Source organism: Tympanuchus pallidicinctus, unplaced genomic scaffold, assembly GCF_026119805.1.
Source record: "Tympanuchus pallidicinctus isolate F22 unplaced genomic scaffold, pur_lepc_1.0 scaffold6, whole genome shotgun sequence".
NCBI classification, from domain to species: domain Eukaryota; kingdom Metazoa; phylum Chordata; class Aves; order Galliformes; family Phasianidae; genus Tympanuchus; species Tympanuchus pallidicinctus.
Window position 1 is genome coordinate 12,874,858 of NW_026294780.1, and position 25,922 is coordinate 12,900,779.

At 39.0% G+C, this 25,922-nt stretch overlaps 2 protein-coding genes and 1 long non-coding RNA gene across 3 annotated transcripts in view; 2 read left to right on the forward strand and 1 right to left on the reverse strand.

Moving 5' to 3' along the window:
* Positions 1-25,922, reverse strand: part of LOC128071750 (uncharacterized) — a 370,870-nt gene that overhangs the window by 255,043 nt on the left and 89,905 nt on the right. The gene's annotated exons all lie outside the window — the stretch shown is intronic.
* Positions 2,691-8,311, forward strand: SULT1C4 (sulfotransferase family 1C member 4). The gene is made up of 8 exons (XM_052664773.1): positions 2,691-2,792; positions 3,254-3,431; positions 4,998-5,135; positions 5,606-5,703; positions 6,025-6,151; positions 7,148-7,242; positions 7,435-7,615; positions 7,764-8,311. The coding sequence occupies exons 2-8, from the start codon at positions 3,260-3,262 to the stop codon at positions 7,874-7,876; spliced, it is 924 nt and encodes a 307-aa protein (XP_052520733.1). The 5' UTR covers positions 2,691-2,792; positions 3,254-3,259; the 3' UTR covers positions 7,877-8,311.
* GCC2 (GRIP and coiled-coil domain containing 2) overlaps positions 15,074-25,922 on the forward strand; it is a 29,668-nt gene continuing 18,819 nt past the window's right edge. Inside the window, exons 1-7 of the mRNA XM_052664763.1 lie at positions 15,074-15,176; positions 17,822-17,884; positions 18,595-18,679; positions 19,729-19,796; positions 20,601-20,705; positions 21,655-24,144; positions 24,856-24,925. Coding sequence (XP_052520723.1) covers positions 15,171-15,176; positions 17,822-17,884; positions 18,595-18,679; positions 19,729-19,796; positions 20,601-20,705; positions 21,655-24,144; positions 24,856-24,925 — 2,887 coding nt within the window. The 5' untranslated portion in view covers positions 15,074-15,170. The remainder of the gene's footprint in view (positions 15,177-17,821; positions 17,885-18,594; positions 18,680-19,728; positions 19,797-20,600; positions 20,706-21,654; positions 24,145-24,855; positions 24,926-25,922) is intronic.

The following is a 25,922-nucleotide window of genomic DNA, read 5'->3' on the forward strand; positions in this document are numbered from 1 at the left end:
TAGGAAATACTTATTCTCCAAGAGAGTGGTCTGGAACTGGTGCAGGCTGCTCAGGAAGGTGGTGGAGTCATCATCCCTGGAGGTGTTCAAGAAACATTCAGATGTTGTATTGAGATATAAGGCTTTGTGGGAAATATTGGTGATATGTAGCTGGTTGAACTGGATTCTCTTAGAGGTCTTTTCCAACCTTGGTGATACTACCTGTACACCATTTAACACTAGTACTGCATGACACCCTTGTCTCTAAAACTTCAGAGATATGGATCTGGTGAGTGGACCACTCCATAAATGAGGAATTAGCTGGACTGTTGCACTGACAGTCAGTGGCTTGATGTCCATGTGGAAACCACTGACAAATGCATTTTTCAGGGGATGGCATTGTGGCCAATGCTACTTAACATATTTGTGGACAGTGAGATTGAATGTACCCTCAGCCAGTCTGCATGTGACATCAAGCTGTGTGGTGCAGTCAACACATTAGAGGGAAGGGATGTCATCCAGAGAGACCTTGACAGGTTTGAGAGGTGGGCCCACACAAATCTCATGCTGTTCAACAGTGTCAAGTGCAAGGTCCTGTGACTGGATCAGGGCAATCCCAAACGCAAATACAGGCTGAGTGGGAAATGGATGAAGTACAGTCTTCTTTTGGAGTAGTAGTAGATGAAAAGCTGAACATGAGACAGCAATTTGTGCATGCAGCCCAGAAGACAGGCTGAAGGAGCTGAGGTTTTTAAGCCTGAAGAAGAGAAGGGTTTCAGGAGACCTCATTGTAGCCTTTGAAAATTTAAAAGGGCCTACAGGAAAAACGGGAAGGGACTCTATATCAGGAAGTAGAGTGACAGAACAAGACATAATGGCTTTAAAATAAAAAAGTGTAGACTTTGATTATATAAGAAATTCTTAATGATGAGGCATTGGCACAGGCTGCCCAGAGAAGGAATGGATGACCCATCCCTAGAAGTGTTCAAGGCCAGGTTGCATGGGCCTTTGAGCAAACTGGTCTACTAGAAAGTGTCTCTGCTCATGGAAAGGGGTTGAACTAGATGGTCTTTAATGTCCCTTTCAACCCACACCATTCTATCACTCTATGTACCAGTGATGTTAAACAATTCATGTCAGCTCTCTTGAGCTTTGTATAAAAGCCCACATTACTAACATAACATATAACCTGTAAAATTTCTGGGAAATGTAAACTGCATGTGGATCAAGGGGTAGAATGCTGATTAGCCCTCCATAAAAGATTGTGCAAGGATAGTCACATCCTCATTTGATTTGGATGCATTAAATATCTTTTAAAATGGAAACAGAAAGAAAGCTATTTCAGATACAAATCTTGCCAGGCCATCCAAAGAATAACCAAACAGGAGTTTTGAGGACGCAGAGTGACAGCATACCTTCAATGGAAAATAGAAGCAGGACCAGACAGCAGTGCTGTGTATTCATAATTTTGCTTATGAATACAATCCATCCAAACTTTCTTGAGTTCAGCTGAAGCGACCTACATTTTGCCTCAGGAAAAGAATAACTTCTTCTGATGCATTCAAACATCTGACTGCAATATTTGAGAATTAATATAAAAGTATCATTATTCGACTTTTGTCAGCCAGTGTTACTGTGCTGTTTGTGACTCATGTAGGGCACATCATTATCTCTCCCAGCACCTCATACAAAGTTAGACAGAAACTTAGATTTTAGAAAGAAACATTACCTCACGTGTGGGGATACCAAACCCTGCAATGCCATACTAGTTGAGAAGTGAGCCTGTTAGAAAGTAGTCCATAGCAAAAATGGCTAGCCCCATCAATAAAACATATCCTTGGACTTCCATTAAATGAGCATAGTGCCAAATATCATGAAAATGAAACCAATTAATCCAGTCCCATGGATCTTAGGTGTTAACAGCAAATAAACTGTTCTGGCAACTTAGACTAATATTAGAAAGAAAATGTATCATTTCATGACTATTGACAACAATACAGACAAATTAAAATAATCTGTCTGGAGGTAGTAGCCAATATCCAAGGTTGTTTTCAGCAAAGAATCATACTTCAGATGAGAATTCAAAGTAGTTTTCCATGACAGGATTAAAAAGGAGTTAATTAACCAAGCCAGAAAAACTCTTCAGCTATTGGCTGCTGCTGTATTTCCTCCCTTGCTCTCATCACTCTCATAGGAGGGATAGAAACTCCAGCCAAGCTTTCATTCTACATCTGTCTGAAGATCTGGGCAGTTACACTGTCACTGATATGACCTATGGCTGAAGACATTCAAGCATGAAAACTTCTCTTGTAAGTTTTTTTTGTCTTTTTTTTTTTAATTTCTTGACTCAGAGCTCAGTCACCAACCAACTTCTTGCTCTGTTCAACAGAATCTGTGTGAAAACAGATGTGAGTAAATATGGAAACAAAAGGAAATATTTTGACAGCGTTTGCTGTTGAAATTGAAATCTGTCTTTTATCCTTTCTAACTCATATTTGTAATTGAGGTCATTTCTGTAGCCTCCTCGAATGCAGAAATTTCCACCAATCAGATTCTGGAACTCTGAATTTTATAGCTAGAATATTCCTCAAGAGGAATACATAAATCTGTAACTACTTTTTGTAAAGCTGTAGGATGGGCAGCGGATTCAACTGGGTTGATTTAAATAATTAATGTGTAACAGACTTTAGTTAATCATCTATCTGTTTCAGGTTATTTACCAGTAAAAAAAATCCAGTATTCAGCAAAAAACCCTAAAAGTGAAAAGCTGCAAGGACGAAACACAGACCAGACGAGTTCTGCACATATTTGTCGTGAGTATCAGGCCCAAGGGGTGTTGGCAGGAGAGTCTGTTTCTTTTCTTTCAGAACAAAAGGTTGGGTCGTATGTGCTGACTTCAGTGGGAGCTTTTAGGCTCTATCGTCTTTTGAATCACATCCCTGATTAGTTTTTTTTGCCTTTCAAATGTCACAACAGTCAGTGTTTTACTTATAGTTATATACTTATAGTTAAAGATGCCTAAAGATGGAAATAATGTTTGGAGTTTTTTAATCTCTTCTTGTATCTGAGTAAATGGAGTGGTTTTTAAAGATGCTGAGAGTTGCCAACAGCAACATGCCAAGCATTTCTTCAAATTACATCCAGGAGTATAAATATGGACTCAGATAGCTTGAAACACAGGCAAGTAAATCAGAGGATATGGAAAGGGACCTTGAGGTTGGGTAAGTCAGTTTGGCAAACATGTCAATTTCCAAGCCTTTCATTCCTCATGCAGGACAAAATGTCCCTGGATAAAATGAAAAATTTGAGTCTGGATGATGATATGCTCCGATCTGAATTGGGTGAAGTGCAAGGTATTCCTGTCATGAAACCAATGTGCACCATATGGGATCGAGTGTGGAACTTCAAAGCCAGACCTGATGATCTACTCATTGCAACATATGCAAAAGCAGGTTTGTGTAACACAGTAAATAGAACATAAAAGTTTGGGATAGTGCTCGCTATCATGAATGGAATGGAGAATTCCATTTTTCTGTTGCAACTGATATTTGTTTAATCCCAAAACTGATTTACATTTTAAAGACATGAAGCTCTATTAGCTGTGGTGAGCAACTTTCGACTCCTTTGGCAGAAATTACGGACTATTACTATTGAAGTTCAAATGGTCAAAGTCTAATTGCTCACACATTTCCTTCGATTTAGGCTATAGATACTAATGTACTGTAGAACTTTTCCATCAGCAGATGGTTATTTAACAAAGTCTAGTAAAAATCACAGTTCATTGAGAGATAACAGAAACTGTACAAGTGTGAATCGCATTCATACTTGAATTTACCATATCCTAATGACATGGCATAAACCAGTACAGGAAACCTAACTGGAGATAGATTACTTTTCTTAAATAAATAACCAAATTCACTGACTGGACTTTTAATTAATTACTATTTCTCCTTTTGATTAGATCATTTATACTTATTTTATGGGAAAGCAGCAAGTAACAGGATTTCAGTGCTTGCACTGAATGAACAGAAATACATACAGTTCAGGGAATTTGGGAACACAATAGCATTTGAAGGTCACAAAAAACTAGCAAGAATTTTTAAGTGTCGTTTCCAGCAGAAAAAAAAAAATGCATATTGTTACCCAACATTATTTATTTTTGAAGGTAGAGAAAATATTTTGCTGAAAGATTTTAGCTTATCTCTAGTCTACTTTAACTAAAAGGATGTTATTTGAGTCTGCCTAGATTAAAATATCTCAACCATAGTACTGAAAATAAATAAAATCAGGAGTACATTTGACATTATATTATATCTGCCAGGTTCACACAGTTCAAGCATCCTATTAGTGGCTGAATTTCCTACCCAGATAGCTTTCCAGGTTATTCCTTAGCTGGTTCTCTAGCCAAAGTACCTGGGAAAAGATGTGATTGCCCTCATGACCACAGCTACAACGGAAAAGAGGCACATGAGAGACACAAGGTATTGCATTAATTCAGGCAGATGAAATAAAATGTACTGAGCTTCATTAAAGCATTTCACATGAGAATATTGAAAATACTGCAACTTTTTTATATTGTCAAACTATATACTCACTCAAAGATTATGTATTTCTTTTTTTTTTTCTTTTCATTCAAATTCAGGATGAAAACAAAAATTGAAATTGTTGAATTGTTGTGAAAAGGTGGAAGTTGGGATACGGGAGTATCTTCTTTTCAAATAATGCAGTCTCCAAACAGTACTGTGTCTGTTTATCTCACAGTGGCAGTAGAGGGTGTTTCTGTTAGAAAGAAAAAAAACGTTTCAAAAACAGAATCCCTGAAACTGTGCTTTGAAAATCACGTTTTATACCTAACTATGCATTTTTCCTCCATTGTCCTCTCTTTCTGTTTTTTCAATCACGCTCTGTGCTGTTCCTTCCTCTTTTGACATGGATTCCATCCTTCCAGCTTTCAGTTCCCTAGCAGAAGAGACTCTCAGCTCTCCCCAGGCGAAACATCTAAGCACTGACATTTTCAGGTACTACGTGGACACAGGAGATAGTGGATATGATTGAACAAAATGGAGACGTTGAGAAGTGTAGACGTGCCAGTACTTACAAACGCCATCCTTTCCTTGAGTGGCATATCCCAGATTCTTCATCTCTCGGATACTCAGGTGAATATCACATAAATAGACTTGTATTTTAAATGAAGGGAAATAAAACAAGCATCCATAACTGATGCCATGGGCTTTCTTTGCCAATGCGCTATGTGCCACAACAAGAATCAGGGTGCAGTTCATTTGCTTTACCACAAGCATTGAGTACTACACAAGCTGATACAAGGCTGGCAGATGTGGCACAGGCCCTACTGAAGGTGTGCCTCTGAAAGCTGTGTGTCATACTCCACAGTACCTAAATCAGCTGCAGATGTCCTCAACACATAAGTAAAATTACATGAGTAAAAATTCCTTCAGAAGCACAAAAGTTGCTTATGCAATGTTGTCTACGTTCTGTTTAGTTGCTTCGGAGATAAATGATCGTTTTAAGGTGACCTTCTAAAAGGTCACCATCAAAATCTCAATAACAAAGAAGCACAAGTAGAACTTAAAGAGCAGGTCAGTTCTCATAAATAGTCTTTCTGCAGGCCTGAAGTTAGCTGAAGCCATGCCTTCTCCACGAACAATGAAAAGTCATCTCCCTGTGCAGCTGGTGCCTCCCTCCTTCTGGGAACAAAAGTGCAAGGTAAGGCTGAAGAGGTAAGAATCTCTCTATTTCAAATGGAAAGAAAGTAATAAAAGCAGACTGAATGTGGTTTCCAGAATCTTTGTGAAAGGTCTCCTCAGCTATCTCCCCTTTCTTGCTCAAGGTCTGTGTGAAACTAAAGAAGTGGTGGCTGAGTTTTCTGTGTTGGAGGTCAGAGAATGGCAGTTTCCAAGCAAAATCTCTTCAGCCTTTGTTACTCAGGCTCCAAGGGAAAACAAGGAGAAGCTCAATATTTATAGAAGCATGCTTAATCTTGTATTTTCCCTCTCTCTCTCTCTCTCATTTTCACATCCAACAAAGATCATCTACATGGCAAGAAATGCAAAAGACAACCTGGTGTCATACTACCATTTCCACAGAATGAATAAAGTATTGCCTGACCCAGGAACCATTGAGGAATTCACAGAGAAATTCATGAGTGGAGAAGGTGATGAGCTGCAAATAGTTGTTTAAGAAATTTTGTTCATTTAAAACTACCCAATAGCTAAATATCTGTTTTGAAATTCAGTGCTGACAGTCTGTGGAGGAATACCCACTAAAAGTGTTTCAGTAGTAATTTCTCTTCATTCAAAGGTTTTTACCTTTGAATACCTAAAAGATGAACCATATCTTTACATGCACACTTTGAGAGAAAAAAAACAATGCTATTCTTTCCTTCATTATCTTTCAAAACCATATGTGATGATTTTTAGGTTTTTCTCTGTGAGGATAAAAGAAACCTGCTTAGAAGCCACCAGGGAAAATACAGCAGCTCAATGGCTGTATTCTAGCATGACACACAAGAGAGCCAAGTTTAATTATGCATAGATTGTGCAGCATGAATTTGAACTAGGAGAGTCCTTTTACATAAATTCAACTGTCTAAAAATCAGGCATCTGAAAACAGCCAATTATCTAGCTAAGGACAGGCAACCTCATAAACTGATTCTTCTTCTTCTAAAAGAGGCACTAATATCCAAAAAATAAAACCTGTTCATTTGGATGACAGTGTTCAATTTTGGTCAGAAAAAGTTTCCATAGGTCCTTTTTGGAAATATGTAGGCCTAGAAGCACCACTGTCTGGACCAGAGTGAAAGTGTCATGCCTAATTAAAAGTCTCCACTTGCATGCCTTCTTCTGCCAGCGCAGTTGCTTAGAACATAGCAACCTCTGTCCAAGCCAGTCAGATTGGTACTTACTGGAGAGAAACAGCCACTTCTGACAGCATACCAAATAATTCAACCAGTTAGAATAATACACGTTGAAAGGAATCTTTCTTGTCCATATAGTCCAACACTCTGCAGAGCAAACTGAAAGTGAATCAAAACTAGCTTAAAAAACAGGGAAATATATAGACACTGATTGTGGAGGAAGTGTCAGAGACACAGATAGCTCAAGATAAGACTGGGTATTTATAGCTACTGCTGCTGTTACTCCTTTTTCAGTGCTTTGGGGATCCTGGTATGACCACGTAAAAGGATGGTGGAAGGCAAAAGACAAGCACCGTATTCTCTTCCTCTTCTATGAGGATATGAAGGAGGTAAAGCCTGAATGTGTGTTTATAGAGATCTGTTTGAAATCTGGAAGTTCAGTACATATCTAAAATCAACAGATGCCTATTATGTCATCTGTACCTGTAAACCTTCACACAACTTTACTTTTCACCTTGATAACAACTCCAATTTCCTTGCTTTTTTTGGCTCTGTTTCTTGTCGTACTTTCTTCTCTGCAGAATCCAAAGAGAGAAATTCGTAAGATTATGAAGTTTCTGGAGAAGGACTTAGATGAGGAAGTTCTCAACAAAATAATATATAATACCTCATTTGAGATAATGAAAGACAATCCCATGGCAAACTACACTAAGGATTTTGAGGGAGTAATGGATCACTCAGTTTCCCCATTCATGAGAAAAGGTACTGAGTTTTATTCCTGGCATTAAATCTCTTTCTGCTTGTCATTCTTCCTTGAAATAATCGTTCTATTCAAGTATAGATCTTCAGTAAGTCGTGGTTAATGGGCTTCAAGAAATAATGGTAAATTAAAATATTTTCTTTTTCATAGGAGCTGTTGGAGACTGGAAGAATTATTTAACTGTGGCATTGAACAGGAAATTTGATCAGGATTATAAGAAGAAAATGGCTGACACCTCTCTAGTTTTTCGCACGGAATTGTGAATATTAGCAACGGGAGTTATTTTTACAATCTATCAGCATTTTCCTTTTTCCATATTTTGCTTTTCCTTCACAAAATGCCTTTCAAAATCTTTCACACACTACTGATTATTCATTACGATGAGATTGTTCAAACTATGTGGAATGTAGATTTGCCTCCCTGAATAAAATGCTCCCTCCCTGATTATTTGCCATTCAACCCTTCCACAGTAACTTTTAGCATTAACTAAATTATTTCAGATATTTTGGGTTTCTGTCTTTGTTAAACTGGAGTTGATATCACTGGCATTTTCAAATCAGAAATTAGGAAACGAACAGGAAAAAAAGCTGTGGGCATTATAATGTGCTATTCCCACATTGTATAAATGTTAATTGATAAATAACAACAATAAAGAATTTTAAATGTTGGTCAAGAATAAGCAAAGCAAGAGAAGTGCACCAAGTAGAATCATTTTATTTTTTTCTTGTTTTAAGCCAGGCACCATAAATGCCATTGAGATGAAAGCAGCATTTCGAAAGACATCAAACACCCATTATCTGATGAAATTTGTTACAGGGCTATAGAGAGGTACTCATCTTCAATCCAGCTGTGAAGGTTGTAGATACTAATGCATCAAGACAAGAAGGTTTTGCCATTGTTGCCTTTTTGAAATGAATAGCACCAACTTCTGCAGACCTCTGCAGAAAATCCTGAAAGTTCATATGAAGCAGGTCAAGAGTCAGTGCTGACAATATTTGCCCCTTCTCCACCTTTATAAATGTGTCCATCAGACTTATCACATTATCACCTACTCCTTTTCTATGCTCTTCCCTTGTTGACTAAATATAAAACCAGCTCAATTAGAACCTTTGGTTGCACTAAGGTTTGCTCAATATTATCAAATAATGCTTTAGCATTAGCACCAGAACTATAGCCATTTCTTCAGTTGGTAGGAAATTAGTTAAAATAATCCATAGCCCTTTTAATCACAGACAACTATTACCAATCAAACCACTTCTACGTTTGAAGTGTCGCTACTGAGTTCAACACACAAAAAGCCCCTGAAGAGTTCCTGTTTAACTGGATTTGCAGCCTGAATGTCAGAGGGAAAACAACTACAGCAGCTAGAGGAAAATACTGTCTTGGTCTATATAGCTCAACACAAAATGTTTACTGCAAGAATTTTCTCTTTGGCCCAATGAGGTTCCAGGGATCTACTAACAGCAGCAAAAGCCAGTGTGCACAAACCATTTCAGGCTAGAGATTTATCCAAATATCTAAATTGAACATATTTCCTTAAAGAGCACCAATATCAGGTTTGGAAACAACAAAAGGCTTCCCATCAAATGTGGAAGTTAAATTGTCAGCTCTCAACCCAACAAGTTTCCCTTAAAAATGCAGGAAATACTGGAACTAGAAGTATGCGTCTGTTAAACAGATGCAAACGTAGGCATTGGGAGGACTTTTGATCAGTGGAGATTCCTGGCCACATATAAAGGATGTATCTGAAAACAGGCTAAGAAAAAAAAAATCATCTGGCAGAGGTGCTGCTGCTCCTTGCAGCAAAATTAAACGTGAGCCTGCGTAGGTTTCTGTGTCTACTCTAGTTTTCGTTCATGATTAACTTAGCTTGTTATTTCACTGTCACCAGTACAAGGAAAAGGTGTTGCCTGCTCTCTGACCATTTCTATTCTCTTGGGTCACTCCAAGAAATGAAGTGAGTCAGCTCTTTGTCAATCTAATCCTCATTCAGGGTCATAAGAGCTATCAGTAAATAGAACATATACTTAACTCAGTAGCTAGGTAACATATTATGAGGTTGCACAGGTGACCTATTTGCTCCTCTTTTGAAATCTCTGTTTATTAGAAGGACAAAATGCTGAAGGCATCTGCTGCAGGGTGAGGGTGACATAGGCTTGTGTCATACTTATTTATCTTCCTTAGCTATATCTTAACCCATCTGGAATTCAGCTGCTCTGAAAAACAGATAAAAATAATGCAGGTCAGAGAAAGCAATCTTGGGAGAAGAAAAAAAAAAAAGAGGGTGAACAAGCACTGGATACTTACTGGATCATCTTTCCTTATTTATATTATACATATAAATATATAATCCATCTTTGAATATGTATATATATATTTGAATACATATAATATATATTCAAAGATGGAAACACAAACCTTTATGAGAAAATATAGCTGGCAGGGGAATAGAAAAATGAGATGTTTTTTTCCTTTTAAGCCATTTTAACCTAGCATTGTTGAGACAGAACAACCCATTTGTAATATGTTATGCATTGAAATTAATTCCTTGTAAAACTACTGGCAACAATTAATTGTTCTCAGTAAGACTGCATCTGTAGTTAGTATGAGAAAGGGGTATAGGCTATGTGCATCCCCCAATGGTCCTGGAAATGATTGTATTTTGGTGTCTGTTGTGAGAGTATCACAACAGATGTGTGTGTGCTTGTGTAGACGACTGGAGAGTGCCAACATTCAGAGTGCCTTTAACTTGCATATCTTTATCAGTTGCTATGTATAGAATAGCTTTAAATGATGTGTTTATAAGTAATGTGTACATTGGTAAGACATTTAATATATTTTGACATAAGATACTATAAATCACAGAGCACCAGCAGAAGGAGACTGTACATGGTTAACTACATTATTTCACAGTCTAAACCATTGTGGAGTTTGTGATTCTTTTATTTTTTAGTTTACTACTACAGTGACAGAGCTATGTTCAGAGCTCAAGTCAGACACATGCTCTGAACATACACTGGTACTTTATTTTTGTCCAGCTACCTAGAAGCATGATTTTACTGACTTTCTTATACAAGTGCAACTTCTTCTATGTAAGCTCAAACAGGACCTGTGTCAGTTTGGCTGATGCAACCCCACAGCAAGCTCCTGAATGCTGCTTCTCTTCTAAGAAAGCATACCTGCAGAGTTTTGATAGCTGACAAATGTTTGAAAACCAGCGTTCATTAATACATACTAACTATCACGTTTGCCTGTTTTGTAGCTCTGCGCTAACAGCTACCAAATCAAGTCCTCCCACTGGAATGAATGAAGATTCCTGCTTTGATACTCTGCTTTATTAAAAACTGCTGTATGAGTTTCAGGGTAGTCATGATCTCCCTGTAGCTTGACTGTCTTTACAAAATAGCAGAGCCATTTTACTTCCACATGTGGAAGGTGGCCATTTAAAAACCAAAATGGAAGAAGTGCCAAGCTTAAAAAATAATTAAGGCAAGAGGCAGAGAAAGAGCTATTCTACCTTCTTAGCTAGCATTCAGAGGTAGAGAAGCACTGCTTTCCTTTCTATTAATTGTACTGCAGATTATCTGCTTTGTGCTTGGATTGAAAGTTACTGCTTATCTGGTTAGGAAACAGACCATTGACAGAGGGTAGCTTTTATTCTACTTGTTCTACCTATAGGATATGGATATCTTAGCCTACAATCTATATAGCATAAATTTTTTATAAAGATTTATGTCAACATACTCAGAAGAAGCCTTATCTTTACAACAAGGTTAATGATTAATTCTGGAATTTTCCAGAGGTGCAATAACATTGTTTTTTAAGCCTGGACTTCCACTCACATCTCTTGATTAGTCACGGGAGCCCTGGTTCAGTGAAGGCTACAGGTGAGACTAAGAGGGTCTCTGAGGAAATTCATTCCATTCATAGGATGAAGCCAAACCACGCTGCCAGGCCTGAAGTCATGGGCTTAGGCTGGATAACCAGGCTCTGCCTGAAGCACAGACTTAGGCACCGCGTAGGTGGACTGGGAATGCTGTAGTGCAGCAGTATTCCATGCTTAATGTTGAAGAGGCAAATCAGTCACGCATCATTTTCCAGAAGGGCTTCAGCATAACTTGCTGCAGGGACAGCTGGTATTTTTAAGCAGTGCGAGCTCAGAGTGTGTGAAGGCTCACAGCTGAATTACAGGCATCTAATACGATTGTGGAGACACTGGGAGAATGTCAAAAGCAAGATACCTATGGTATCTGCTCTGATAGTGGTAATACAGCTGTGGATATGGTCTTAGGCTGGACATCTGATAAATAAGGTAACTGAATTATTTAAAAACTCTTACAGTGAGGCCTGCTGATTCCTAATAACCTGTTATTGTGCCAATAACCCACATTGATCTTTATTTGCTTCTATTTCTATATGCAGTTACAAGAGTTTTCATGATCAGTCAACACCAGAACAGTCTTCTACAGCCAGACCCAATCCTAGGCGCTCAAACACAATTTTAGCTTCCTTGTTTAATGATGATCTCTGAATAGGCTCGGTGGGCTTTGTAGACTAGTAGCAAAACACTGAACTCTTTACCTCTCATTTCCTATTGCAATGTCAGAACAGAATTAAGGGTTAGATAAACAATTTTTCTCTTTTTTTTTTTTTTTAATTGCTAACAGGGCCCTTCACACACAAAGCAGTATAAATATAGGACAGTACTGTCCCTGCATCACATTCACTCTTAAAACATTCAGAATAGCCTTCCCTTTCACACTAATTTCTCACTATACCTGTTGTCCGTACAATTCCACAACCTACTAACCCTAAACCTAAGTAAATGTGGCTAAGGTCAGCCAAAGATTTTACAGTTCAATTGCACAGTGTAGAGAGTATACTTGAAGCTTCCAAACAGGAATGAATAGTTACCATACCATAAATTCATACCCTGCCTTTCCTTATACTAATTTTGTATGTAGAGAAGCCATAAAAGTAACTTAAAGGAAGGATACTGGCTGGCACAAAGTGTTTCATAAAGGAAAGTTTGTGATCTACAGAACCAGCCGGAAAGGCAGATTCAGATTCTACAGAGACAAATATTTAAAGCATCAGCTTTGCAAGTTAGAAACACATTCCTCAGGTGCAAAATTATAGTAATTTCCTCATTCTGTACTCTTCAGAACATTCCTGTAGGTCTAATAATTCCAGTGCTAGTCAACAAGTGTTTATACACAGCCTTTATGCAATGGCTAAACACAGTCCTGTGGAACTTGGCCTTCCAATGAAAGCAAGATCTAAAGTTCATTATGCTCTGCCCCAACACGTTTCATAAGGCTTCTGGCAATCTTGTTTTACATAAACAATGCTATAAGAAGAACTAATTATCTTTACAAAGATAATAAAATTATAGAATACATAGGGCATATAAATTATTCTTGTTTTTCTCACTTATCTTGTCCCAAATTAACTGCATGCAGTAAGCATAATCCTAGTGACTCCTTTGAGATAGATAAGATACTATTCATAATCTGTTTAAGAAAATAATGTGAGACTATTACAGGTGTAAATCAGCATTTCTTCCAAGAAATATGGAGCAACTTTAGCATAAGAAATGTTTGGTTGTAACAAATTGAAATGGTCACCCATCAAAATCCTCAGTGCTTTTTCTTCTGTTCTTTCTAGGAATTACTATTTTATTCTGCCTCTATACTCTAAACAGGATGTTTCGCAGTTCCTGTTGCAATTTAAGTCCTGAAACAAGGAGCGTCAAAACCTTTTTATTTGTTTAGAGAAATTGGTTTTGCACAAGTTCTCTTGCACAAAATGAAAGGGAGCAGGGTGAGATCTTGCCCGTGTGTCAAACACACATCCCACAGAGTGGGGAGCTCTGTCAGGGCCCAGTTCAGAGCCTTCCAGGGTGGGTGAGGGAGGGTGGGTGAGGAAAGACCTATGTTGGTTGCTCTGTGGGAGCACAGAGCATACTTTTGAGGAGCATAAGGAGAGGGGTAGTGGAAAGGCAGCTCTTAAGGACTTGTTACAAAGATCCACACCTGGCCAGCAGCCTGTGAGAGCAAGGAACTATCTGCTGCTGCAGCAAATTTTTACCTGCATCTGTTACAGTATGCCATAAACATACGTATAGTGAGTGCACTGGGGTACAGAGCACAAGACAAGGGAATGCTTTTTGAGGTATGTATGAACAACCTTTCAGCCTTTTGTCACTATTTATAATTTGATTTTGAAAAGGAGGAGGACAATAGGAATACTCAGCGAAATGCAAGTTGCTCATCCAAGAGCAACATCTTGACAAACACAGCTGCCTAATTTACTAAGACAGTAGGTGTTCTCTCATGACACTCCAATTAATTCAGTGATATTCAATATTTATCTGGGGAATTGTAAAGAGAACAATATGCCTAAATTGTTTTTGCCAAGCAACTTCTCATTAAAAATCAATTACATACCATGCAACATCAAAAATACTGCAAGCATTATCAATGTGCATTCATGCACACTTACAGAAAAAAAAAAAAAAGTGCATACTTTAAAAATGCTGGTAGGTATCTTTCCTCTCAAACTCCAACCTAGAAAAAGGTCTTTTCATTCTGAAACTGAACTGCAAGCTGCAACACTGGGCTTCTGCTATTTAATGTGGTACATGTATATGCAGGTGACGGTTTCTAGGTATGGACAGTCCTCAGTCACACTGGGGGGGTCCCAGGTTGGATATCAAGGAAGACTTCTTCTCAGGAGTGGTGAAGCACTGGCACAGGCTGCCCAGGGGGGTGGTGAAGTCACTGTATCTGGAGGTGCTTGGGAAGTGCGGAGTTGTGGCACCGAGGGATGTGGTTAGATGGGCTGATGGTTGGACTAGGTGATCACATCACAGAATGGTCAGGGTTGGAAGGGACCTCAAGGATCATCAAGATCCAACTCCCCTGCCACATGCAGGGCCACCAACCTCCACATTTAACACTAGACCAGGCTGCCCAGGGCCCCATCCAATCTGGCCTTGAACACCTCCAGGACGGGGCATCCACAACCTCTCTGGGCAGCCTGTTCCAGCCCCTCACCACTCTCTCTGTAAAGAACTTCCACCTGACATCCAACCCAACTCTTCCCTCCCTCAACTTCAAACCAGTTCCCCTTGTCCTGCTGTTATCTACCCTTTCAAAGAGTTGACTCCCCTCCTGTTTGTAGGCTCCCTTTAGGTACTGAAAGGCTACAATGAGGTCACCCCACAGCCTTCTTTTCTCCAGGCTGAACAAGCCCAGCTCCCTCAGCCTGTCTTCGTAGGCGAAGTGCTTCAGCCCCCCCGGTCATCTTTGTGCTTCCCCTCCGCACCCTTCTCTAACAGCTCCCCGTCTTCTTGTGCAGGGGGCCGCGCTCAGGAGGCGTGGCCATACTCAGGGGCGGGGCTCCGGTGACTGCCGCTCTGCAGCTGTCAGCCGCAGGGGGGCGCGCCGCCTTAGCGGCGTGGGGGAATGACGAAGGCGGAAGTGGGGGCGCGGGGGTAGCGGTGCAGTCAGGGGCGCCGCGGTCGCTCCGCGCTAGCAGCGAGCCGGCTCCGTTATGGAGGTAACGGACGGACGGGCGGGCGTCGCCGGGGGGGGCCGTTACCTGACCCTCGCACAGGCGCGTGACTTCGGGCCGCGTTTGCGGGCGCGCAGCCCTCAGCTCCCGCGGGGTCGGGGCGGGGGTGCGGCTCCCTCCTGAGGGGGCGGGAAGGGGCTGCCGGGATGTGAGAACGCTGGGCGATCGTCTGGGGGTGCCGTGCCGCGTGCGGGGCTGGGGGATGCCGATCGGGGCTGGCTGAAGGGAAGCGCGCTCAGCTGACGAGTGGGGGTGTTGTGGGTGAACAAACGTCGGTCTGTAAAAGTTCCCCCGGGTGAACAGGGTTTAGTGAGGTGACCCCGTGTGTTAACTGTGCGTCAGCTGCGAGCGGGGTGTATAGAATCAGAATATCCCCAGTTGGACCCATAAGGATCATAGAGTCCGGCTTCTGGACTTGTATCTCGTGTGGCTTCTGTAACCACCGAGATGAATGCAAAGCAAGCGTCATAGAGTTCGAGCACCGTGCATGAAATGAACCCTGCCAGTGGTTACTGAGCTGTGTTCAGGCCGTGCCACTGCTGCCGGGATGTGTTTTGCAGTAATTCTCTGTGACTGTGCTGCCAGATCTCGGCTCAGGATGGTCATCACTGCTGCAGGTTACAGCACAGCTTAGCAGAAGGTCTGGCCAGTAGTGGAAGAGTGTGCTTAGTTATTGCAGAAGAAAGAATCACACTCATAGAATGGCCTGGGTTGAAAAGGACCACAAAGATCATCTAGTTTCACAACCTCCCTGCTATGTGCAGGGTCGCCAGGCTGCCCAGAGCCACATCCAGCCTGGCCTTGAATGCCTCCAGGGATGGGGCATCCACAACCTCCTTGGGCAACCTGTTCCAGTTGTGTCACCACCCTCTGTGTGAAAAACTTCCTCCTAACATCTAACCTAAACCTCCCTTGTCTCAGTTTAAAACTAGAAGGGAGTAGATAGCAATTAAAATACAGAGAGCATGCTAAACTGTGGCTTGGAGACACCTTAATGCAGACAAGGAAGGCCTTAAATATACGTGTACATGACCAGCCAAGTGTGGAAGCGTAGCCTAGTTTCAGAATGACAGAGCAGGAACTTGAGAATTCTTACAGGATTCAGTGTTGTCCTTGGAAGTGTGCTATGTATTGGCTCACGGCTTGGGCACACCCAATCTGTCAAAAGTAGGGTTTTTGAGTAACCACCTTCCTTGTTTTTCCTACAGTTCAAACAAATGAAGCTCTGTACACGAGTTCCTTGTGTCTGTTCCCAGAACAGCAAAACTGGATGCTGACTACGTGATACATTGCTGCCTCTGTGCATGCTACCTACAAATAGCACAAAAGTAACATAGCTCCTGACCTTACTGCAGTATAGAGAGATGTGCTACCATTTTTCTTAAGCTGTACATCCAGTGTGTTATACCTAATCCTACTGTGTAAATAAACTGCTTGTAGTGGCAGCATTGAACTAAGAACAGTGCTGAAATGTTAAGAATGTAAATGTTTACAAAGGTTGTGTACCAAGAAAATTTGAACTACAAACTTTTTTTATGGCTTTCTTTCATAAATGTTGCATTTGTGTTGGACAGGCATATTATTTTATAACAAGTTTCCTTTTATCTTCTCAAAAAATCCCAGCTCACATGTTCCAGAGAGTTAACTGTAACTGCTTTTGTCCTTGGTCTGCACTTGAACTGGTATTTCTAGATAGAGTCTTTCCTGTTATCTCTCTGAGCTTGTCTCTCAAAATTGTTTGTCAGCAGTTATCCATTTAAAATAATTTAAATCTTGTTTGTTTGCCTAAGTTTGTATTATTAGGTTTTTTTTCTCGGAGTAAAGAGCACAGCAAAATAAAAGTAAGGGAGTGTGTGAAGATATAGACTTCTACTATATAGACCTCTACTCACTCCCTAGAATAAGAGAAAACACAGGATAAAACTTAAAGCCTGAAATGCAACCCTTCATGTGCTGCAAGTCTCTGTTCAATTTCCCTTTTCTCCATCATATTTATGAATGTTTTTTTACATTCCCAAGTATTGATAAGCACATCTTGTGAACCTACTCTAAAATAAAACAGAGTATCACAGATTAAATCTGTGGAAGTTCATGGTAAAAAGTGTCATGCATGTAAATGTTAGGAATAGAGAGTCCAGAATGTAGACCCTTTTAAAATATGTTTTCAGGCCTAAACTTTTAGTGATCACTGCTGTGTTTAAAAAAACAGTGACTATAATTGTGGGATGTATTTTGTTAGGAAGTTCCCAACATTTGTTATAACTGCTGATACACTACCAGCTTTATTTGGTTGGGTTTTTTTGTGCATTTTTAAATGATTTTTAAATAACAGTGATGAGACACACTGTTGCAACTTTGTTTGTAAACAGAATGACTTTTCAGTAGCGTAACAGAATCGTAACACTGATTTAGAAATCAGGAGTGTTCAAGTCTGCTGTTTTATTGGATTAATCGCAATTGGCCTCTGTCTGACTTTGCTCTGTTTTTCCGCCTACTGATCCACAAATACCGTAGTTTTGTTGAATTCCCACTATATTAGTTGTTCTCCATGTTTTCAGACTTCAGTTCCTTTGGTAGTTTGTGTAAAAAAAAAAGTTCAGTTTTCACATATTATCTTTATTTTGTTGTAGGTGCAAGATGGAGGACAAGAGATGGTGGCATCCCCTGCCACACCAGGATCAGGCAAATCAAAGGTGATCAAATCTTGCAAATAGATTTATTTGAAAAGCAGTGGTAGAGAGGGTTACAGCTTATCATGCTAGCTGTGATTAACAGAAAGGCATGAGGGTACTTTTAGCAATTTCCAGGCTTCTAGACTTCTTTAAAAATTGATTTATAAACACAAGGCTAAGACATTTTGGAAAGGATGTAACAATTCTGTTACTGATATGTTTACTTGATGCTGTAATAACTGACATATTATTTAGTAGCATCTAGCTCTGATAGTAGTATATTTCATAATGTACACAGACTTCTTTCCATGTTCTGGATGTAAACAGTTAAATGCTGACTTCACGTCAGTGTACTACATTTAAAACACTGTTCAAATCATATTACTCCCAACACTTTAACCTGTGTTCTGAACTACAACCCTTCCCCAGTGAAGTTCTTTTGTTTCTCATTGATGCTTTCCAGTTGTGTGCTTTAGAAAGATTTCAGAAAAGCACAGAATTAAGAGTAGTTCTTCTTGTTGCACTTGAAATGATAGAACTGGATAACTGCAATACCTTGGCCTGTTGCTGTCCTAGAGCATGCTAGAGCATGTTCCCATGCTAAGATTTCACTTAATGGAAGTCAGATATTAAAATGACTTGTTTTCTGTTTGCCTCTAGATTAGAGGAATTTGGTTTCTGTATTATGTACTTTTTTTTTCTTTTTTTTTTTCTTTTTTTTTTTTTAATAGCTGGACACATTGCCCAAAGAAGATCTCATCAAGTTTGCAAAAAAGCAAATGATGCTAATACAGAAAGTGAAGTCAAGATGTACAGGTATCTCATTGAAATGGGAGTAATTTCCATCTTAATGCTTGGTACTATCTCACCTTTCCTTACTGTACTGCACCTTTTTGCTAGGTAGATTTAAATTCTACATAAACACTCTATTTTTCTTTTCTATGATTTCTATATTTTTGTGGGAGGATAAGATCTAAAATCCCTAGAGTGAGGTAGGGAAGAAAAAGAAACGCTGCTTTTCTCAATTATTAATTTAATTCAGTGTGACGCTGTGCTGTTATCAAAAGGTGTAGACTGTGTTGAAGTGGGGGTTGCTGTTGTCTGTTCCCCATGTCTGTTGCAGGGATAACCTAGCGGATGGGAGGACAGTGCAGGTTAGGTTTTGTACACTCCTGTTGAGGAGTGCTCTGGCTTCTTTGAAAATGCTAGCTTCTCTTGGTATTTGGTCATTTGCTTCTTGGGACAACAAGTCCTAAAATGGATAAAATGAAATTTTGTCTTACTAACTAAAAGCATTCTATATGTAACGGTGCTCATATATGCTGTTCCCCCACCTCTCTGCTCCCTCCTTTTGCTTAGTGCATTAGTGTTGCATCCCCTTGTTTGGAGTTACTGTCATGCTGACTGTTGGTAGCTGCGCAACAAAACAGTAAGGATAGCGATGGGCTGGCTATACTTGGCTTTCTTCACTGAGATTATTCATAAGATCTTGTTCTTCTATCTGTTGCCTATTTTCAGAGAACTAGGGAAGAGATAAATGTATCTTTTCTTTGGCTTAAATTGGTCTTGAAATAGAAGATAAGACAATTGTCCAAAATCTTTCTATTTGTTGTCTCTCCATCCAAACGAGGAAGCCTTGCTTCTTTGTAAAGTCAGGCTGAATATCAGCACCAGAGAAGCAGTTCTGAATGCTTGCTCTATTTCCTTTAGCCCTTTGCATTCCTCAACAACAAATGAGAATTGGTGAAATAAGGCAACTCTGATTTGAATAGGAATGGTGTTAGGTTTTGGCTTTACGAGTAGGTTGACACTGTGAAGCATGAATTCATGCTTGCTGTGAAATTTTTTTACAACTTTTTTTTAAGAACTGGAGAGAGAAATTGAAGAACTCAGGTCTAAACCAGCTACTGGAGGAGCTGATGATATTATTCAGGTAAGAATCCAGGATGGGTTTCTAACGTATAGCATAGCATTAGCTGAAATAAATATACAGAAATAATTTCTGATATGTAATGAACATTTGTAAAACTTATTCAAATCCAGCGTAATCTGTTTGTGGGAATTCAAGACACTACTTAAAATCTCTTTTTTCCTACACTCTCATTTTTTTCCTTCATAGCCTGTATCCCTACTTCACTTTTTTTTATAAGAGTTCTTTGACAAACTGCACATAATAATACGATTTCCTCTGCATGACTTTGTCCATCTGTAATAGGCTAGACAGGCTTTTGTTCCTATCAGAATGACTGTTGTGGAAAGATTTTACAATTTAGAAAACTTTAGAGATAGTAAGTTGATAAGATCAAAAACATAGAATTAAAGGTTACAAATACTTCTAGGAAAATAACTGAAAATTTGTTTAGTGGCGAGGGCAAATATCTCAAAGTACGGGTTATAGATAGCACATCAAAGTGAAAATTGGAAATGAGGTAGACTTTATCTACTAGAAGATTATTCTTCTACTAATTTGGATGGAGATTTCTCCAGAAGGCAGTAAAACTAAACGAGCAGATCAGAACCAAGATTTTGAACAAAACATATTATTCAACATTCCTTGTACTAGTATACCTGTTCTGTATCTGTTGCATTTGGGCTAAGTAAGATCAATCTAGTTCACATGATTAAAAAGAAACAGACGTGGCCAGTGTGCATGTTTCTATTGCTTTGCAAGAACCATCCAAGCTTCCATCGTTAAGGGAACACTTTTTTTCCAATAATATTTCTCCCTTAAAATTAGGCTCTCACAGAAAGACTGGATGTTGTACTTCTGGAAAAAGCTGAAAGTCAGCAACAGTGTGTAGCTCTGAAAAAAGAAAATCTTCAAAGAAAACAAGAAGCAGAGGTACTGAAACAAATAAAACAGTACTAAAGTATTTCAGAATGTTTATTTTGTAGTTCTGTTTATATATCTCACTTTTATTTTTTCTTCACTCACATGTATTCTGTTATACCTTAAAAGATCAAAAGCCTTCATATGTGAGCAGATTTTCTCTCTGGCCTCTAAGTTATTGCTTTCATTGGACTGACAGTAAATGAAAAATTTCTATATATTTTGTTTAGATCAACAACTGTTCAAAAATAATTCAGTTTGTGTATTAGTAGCCTAGATATGTGATGCCTCCAGTTAATCAACTCTGTCTTTTTGTGGAAAATATGAGGTTTTACTTTCACACACACTTTGAAAGCAGCTTGTGAGCTCAGTCACGTAAATCACATCACAGAATCACAGAATGGCCCGGGTTGGAAGGGGCCTCAAGGATCCAACCCTCCTGCCACATGCAGGGCCACCAACCTCCCCATTTAATACTAGACCAGGCTGCCCAGGGCCCCATCCAACCTGGCCTTGAACACCTCCAGGACGGGGCATCCACAGCCTCTCTGGGCAGCCTGTTCCAGCACCTCACCACTCTCTCTGTAAAGAATTTAACATCAGTAAAAAAGTAAAGAGTCAGTCACATAGAATTGATTACTCATTTTATATACTAGCTACTTGAGTTTGATGTGATAAAAGTGTTTTTGTCTTTAATATATGATCACAGTAGTTGCTAAAGCTGAAATTTATCATGACTATTTAATGAGATTTTTTTTATTTTTTTTTACCAACAGGCTACTGTGTTCTCTCTGCAGAGTCTTGTGAATTGATTTGCTGTAAAACAGCTGACTATTTAAAAACTATAGCAATTTTAAAAACTAAAGGACTCCTAAATCTTCTAGTTTATTACTATAAACAATTTATTTGGAAGTTATATCTGCTAAGTTATCAGTATTTAACAAGTTGTATGTTTGTTTAGGCTGCAGTGGCTAAGACAGAAGAATTGCAGAAGCAACTGGAGCAATCAAATACTGACTCTCTGGAAGAAATAAATGCTCTGAAGAACGAATTAATAAATGCACAATCCAAATATAGTGAGGACTTAACAAAGCTGAAAACAGAATTAGAAGAGCAAGAGAAGAAACAAATGGAGCTGATGGAACAGATTGAATGTTGTAGTGATAATCAAGAAGAAGTTAAAAGATTACAAGATTATGTCCAAAAAATTAAATCTACTTATGAGGAACAAATCTTGTGCTTGAACAAGCAGTTGGAAACTGTGAATGGTAACAAAAACAAAGAAATTGCAACTCTACAAGAAACTATTAAAAGCAACTCTCAGTGTTACCACAATGAAATCAGTAGTCTGAGTGAAGAGCTTAAACGATTAAAAGCTGCTCATCAGGAAGAGGTGTCAGAACTGATGCATCACATTGAAATATCATCTAAAGAAAATGAAGAAAAGCAAAATCAGATAGATCAGTTACAGCACCATTTGGCAGAGGTGGACTTAATGAAAGAGAAAAATGTGAAAGATGAAGCGTATGGTCATAGTGAGCAGCATGAGCATGACTTTGAGCAGCAAAAACAAGTCTTAAACAAAAATATAGAAGACAAGGTAGATGTTTTAGGTATGCAAGAAGAGCACTGCGTAGAAGCAAAAATGGAAGAAAAAATTAGACACCTGGAATGTAGCTTAGGTGATCTCCAGTCTCAACATAGTATTCTAAAGGATGAGCTAACTTATATGAATAATGTTAAACTAAAACTGGAGGAGGAAATTCATCGCATAAAAGATGAGCATTTTCATGAAAGGGAAGACTTGGATTTTAAGATAAATGAATTGCAGCTTATTAAAGAAGACTATTGTTGTGTGATTGAAAAACTAAAATTGGAGCTTCAAGCAGCAAGACACCACTGGGAAACCACAGCAGAAGAACATAAACTAGAAACTCAGAATTTGAGGGAGCAACATGAAAGAGAAATCTCTGAGCTAAGTAAAACGTTATTATCCAGTTCTGAAAAAGAAAAAATGGCATTAATGTTTGAAATGCAGGATCTTAAAGACCAACTTGAAAAGCTAACTCAGGAGAAGGAAGATGCAGTGCTCAGTTATGATAGCCTGAGAGAAACTCTGGAAACAATACAGACTGAGTTAGGAGAATCTGCTGGAAAGATCAGCCAGCAGTTTGAATCAATGAAACAACAGCAAGCATCTGATGTCAGTGAACTGCAACAGAAACTCCGGGCTGCTTTCAATGAGAAGGATGTTCTTCTTGAAACTGTGAATCGCCTCCAGGCAGAAACACAGAAATTGTCTTCTTATCAGCTAGAGATAGAAGAACTTAAACGTAACATTGTTGGTCTTCAGGAGGAAAATGACACAATAACAAGCTGCGTTCACCAAAAAGAGGCTTCTATAAGGGAACTGGAAGAGAAGATAATTGCTCTTGCCAATCAAAACAAGGATATTTTAAATGAAGTAAAAAGTTCAGGTGAAGAGAGAGAAGCCCTTCAGGAAAGGTGCAAGCAAGAACAAGGAAAAGTTCAGGAACTTCAGCAAGAGGTAGATGTTGCTAACCAGTGTAACAGTGACTTGAAGAAAAAGCTAGAGGAATTAACAGAGAGACTGAATGATGCTTTAACTGGTAAGAATGAAAACACTGAAATGTTAGGGCAACTGGAAAGCCAGATTGACACTCTGGTGCGTGAAAGAGAGAACCTTTCATCTGAAATATCTGCTCTTCGTGAGCAAAATAAGAAAATTGTTCAGGAAAAAGAGGAATTAAGTAAAAAGCTGGAAAAAATAACATGTGAAAAAGATGGTTGGCTAGTATTGAAAGAGCAGTCTGAAAACTTAGAGAAGAAACTACAAATGATGACTGAAGAAAAAGACCGTATATCATCATTACTTGAAAGTGAACAAGCTCACAAATCCCTAGGAAGAACTCAATTGTACCACATGCTTGAGCAAGTGGGGTGCAGCATTTCTGACTCTAATGAGGAATGTGATTTTCTCAACTTACTACAGATTGCAAATGAACACTTGATAAAAATGAAAGAAGAGCAGTGCTTTGCTCTACAGAATGAAGAAAAAGTTCTTCATTTGCAGAGGGAAATTGAAAGACTGGAGGAAGAAAAAGCAACTCAGTATACAGAACATAGATCCCTGCTTCAGGATCTTGGAAGAGAAAAAGATCTTGTGAAAGAAGAGTTGGAAGAAGTGTTGTCTGAAAAAGAAGCCCTTCAACATGATATCCAGGAGCTGAAGAGTGCTGGTGAAAAAGCAACAATTGAAAATCAAGATCTGTTAGCTAAGATTGAAGAGATGTCTGAAAAACTTGCTTTTTATGAAAGCCAAATACAGGAACAGCAAAAAGGATCCAAAGCTCAAGAAGACTTAAATTTCATTCTGGAACAAAAGGAAACTGAACTTAGAAATGTGAAAGACGAACTGAGTTCTCTAAAGGTTATATTTTGTTATTGAAGTATACAGACTAAACCTCTAAAGTCTTCAAAATTAAGGTTCAAAAAATACTTTCATTCTCTCTTTGTTTATTTTTTTTTCCCTTGGCCTCAAAGTGAGTTTCCTTTTTCAGAAAGCACATTTCTGAGATGTCAAACACCTCAGATTCCCCTCCCTCCCTACAGTAAAAGTTTTTTTTTGCTGTTTTGTTTTTTAAAAAGCAACAAAAAATCTTATCATTTCTTTTAGTTGTGTCTAAAGTTGCTTGTATTTGAACCTTTTTCCCTACTGGTGCCACTTAAAGTGATCATTTAACTGGGTGGACTAACTGAGCTAATAATCTTTCGCCTCTAACTTCTTATGGCTCCATCTCAAAACTGCTTGATCTACCTTAGTTAGCTTCTCCTAATTTCAGGTCCTGGAATATTCAGGCATTTGTAAAACTCACAGCTGATCAGAGTTAATGGTCTTCTTTTTTTCTTTCTTTTGTTTCTGTCCTTTGTTAGGATGGAAATCAGCTGTTGAAAGATTGGAGTGTTTACTATTTAAAATACGTATGCTTTTCAGTGATCAAGCTTATGTGCAGTTTTGCATTATGACTTTCTTGGTGGTGAGAACATAGACATAGTGCAGCTTGTAGCCACTGCTAGTGGCTTGTTGAAAACGTATCACAATTCTTTAATAATATTACTTGTATCTTTTTTTATAATACAGACTGTAATGGAGACACTGACTGAGAAAAATGATGAACAATCTTCAGTAGCAGAGCTTCAGGAAAAAATTGGTATCTATCTTACTATTGTCCTCTCTGTAAATACAAGTTATTTGGATTGTTTAACTCGAAGATTTTTTTTTCTCTGCATAGTGACAGTGTATTTCCTATAAGCCTAGGAAGGTATGAATATCCTACCATCAAGTAGGATAACAATGACATTTCATTCAGTATTCATCCTATTAGGTGTTCAAAATGATAGCAGACCTAAAATTTCCAACATAAATATTTCTTACATTTTTTCATCCTGAGTACATCTAGGTATAAGCAGTATATTAGATGTCACCTTTTTAAACCAGGGAAAAAATAATTGTCGATAAAAATCCTTAAGGCAGCCAAAAGAAAGAAGGCATTTTGCTAAATATGCTGTTGCCTCACTGCAGTCACCTCTACATATGAGAAAGTGATAATAACTAGATTAATTTTCTATGTCATGAAATCACAGAATGGTTTGGGTTGGAAGGGACCTCACAGCCCACCCATCCCACCCCCTGCTGTGGGCAGGGCTGCCCCCCACCAGCTCAGGCTGCCCAGAGCCCCATCCAACCTGGCCTTAAGCACCTCCAGGAATGGGGCACCACAGCTTCTCTGGGCTGCTGTGCCAGCACCTCACTGTCCTTTGAGTAAAGAATTTCCTCCTAACCTTTAATCCAATTCCCCTCTTCTAGACTAAAACCGTTCCCTTTTGTTCTATCACTACCTGTGTAAAAAGTCATTCTCCATCTTTTTTATAAGATCCATTTAAACACTAAATGGCTGCTATGAAGACTCTCTTGAGCCTTCTCCAGGCTGAATAAACCTCTCCCTCAGCCTTTCTTTGTAGAAGAGGTGCTCCAGCCCTTTGACCAAGTCTACTCTGGACCTCCTCCAGCAGCAATATGTTTGTCTTGTGCAGGGAATCCCAAGCTTTGATGTCATACTGCAGATGCAGAATCACAAGAGTGAAGTAGAGGGGGAGAATCACCTCCTTCACCTGCTGGTTGCACCACTTTCGATTCAGGCCAGGATT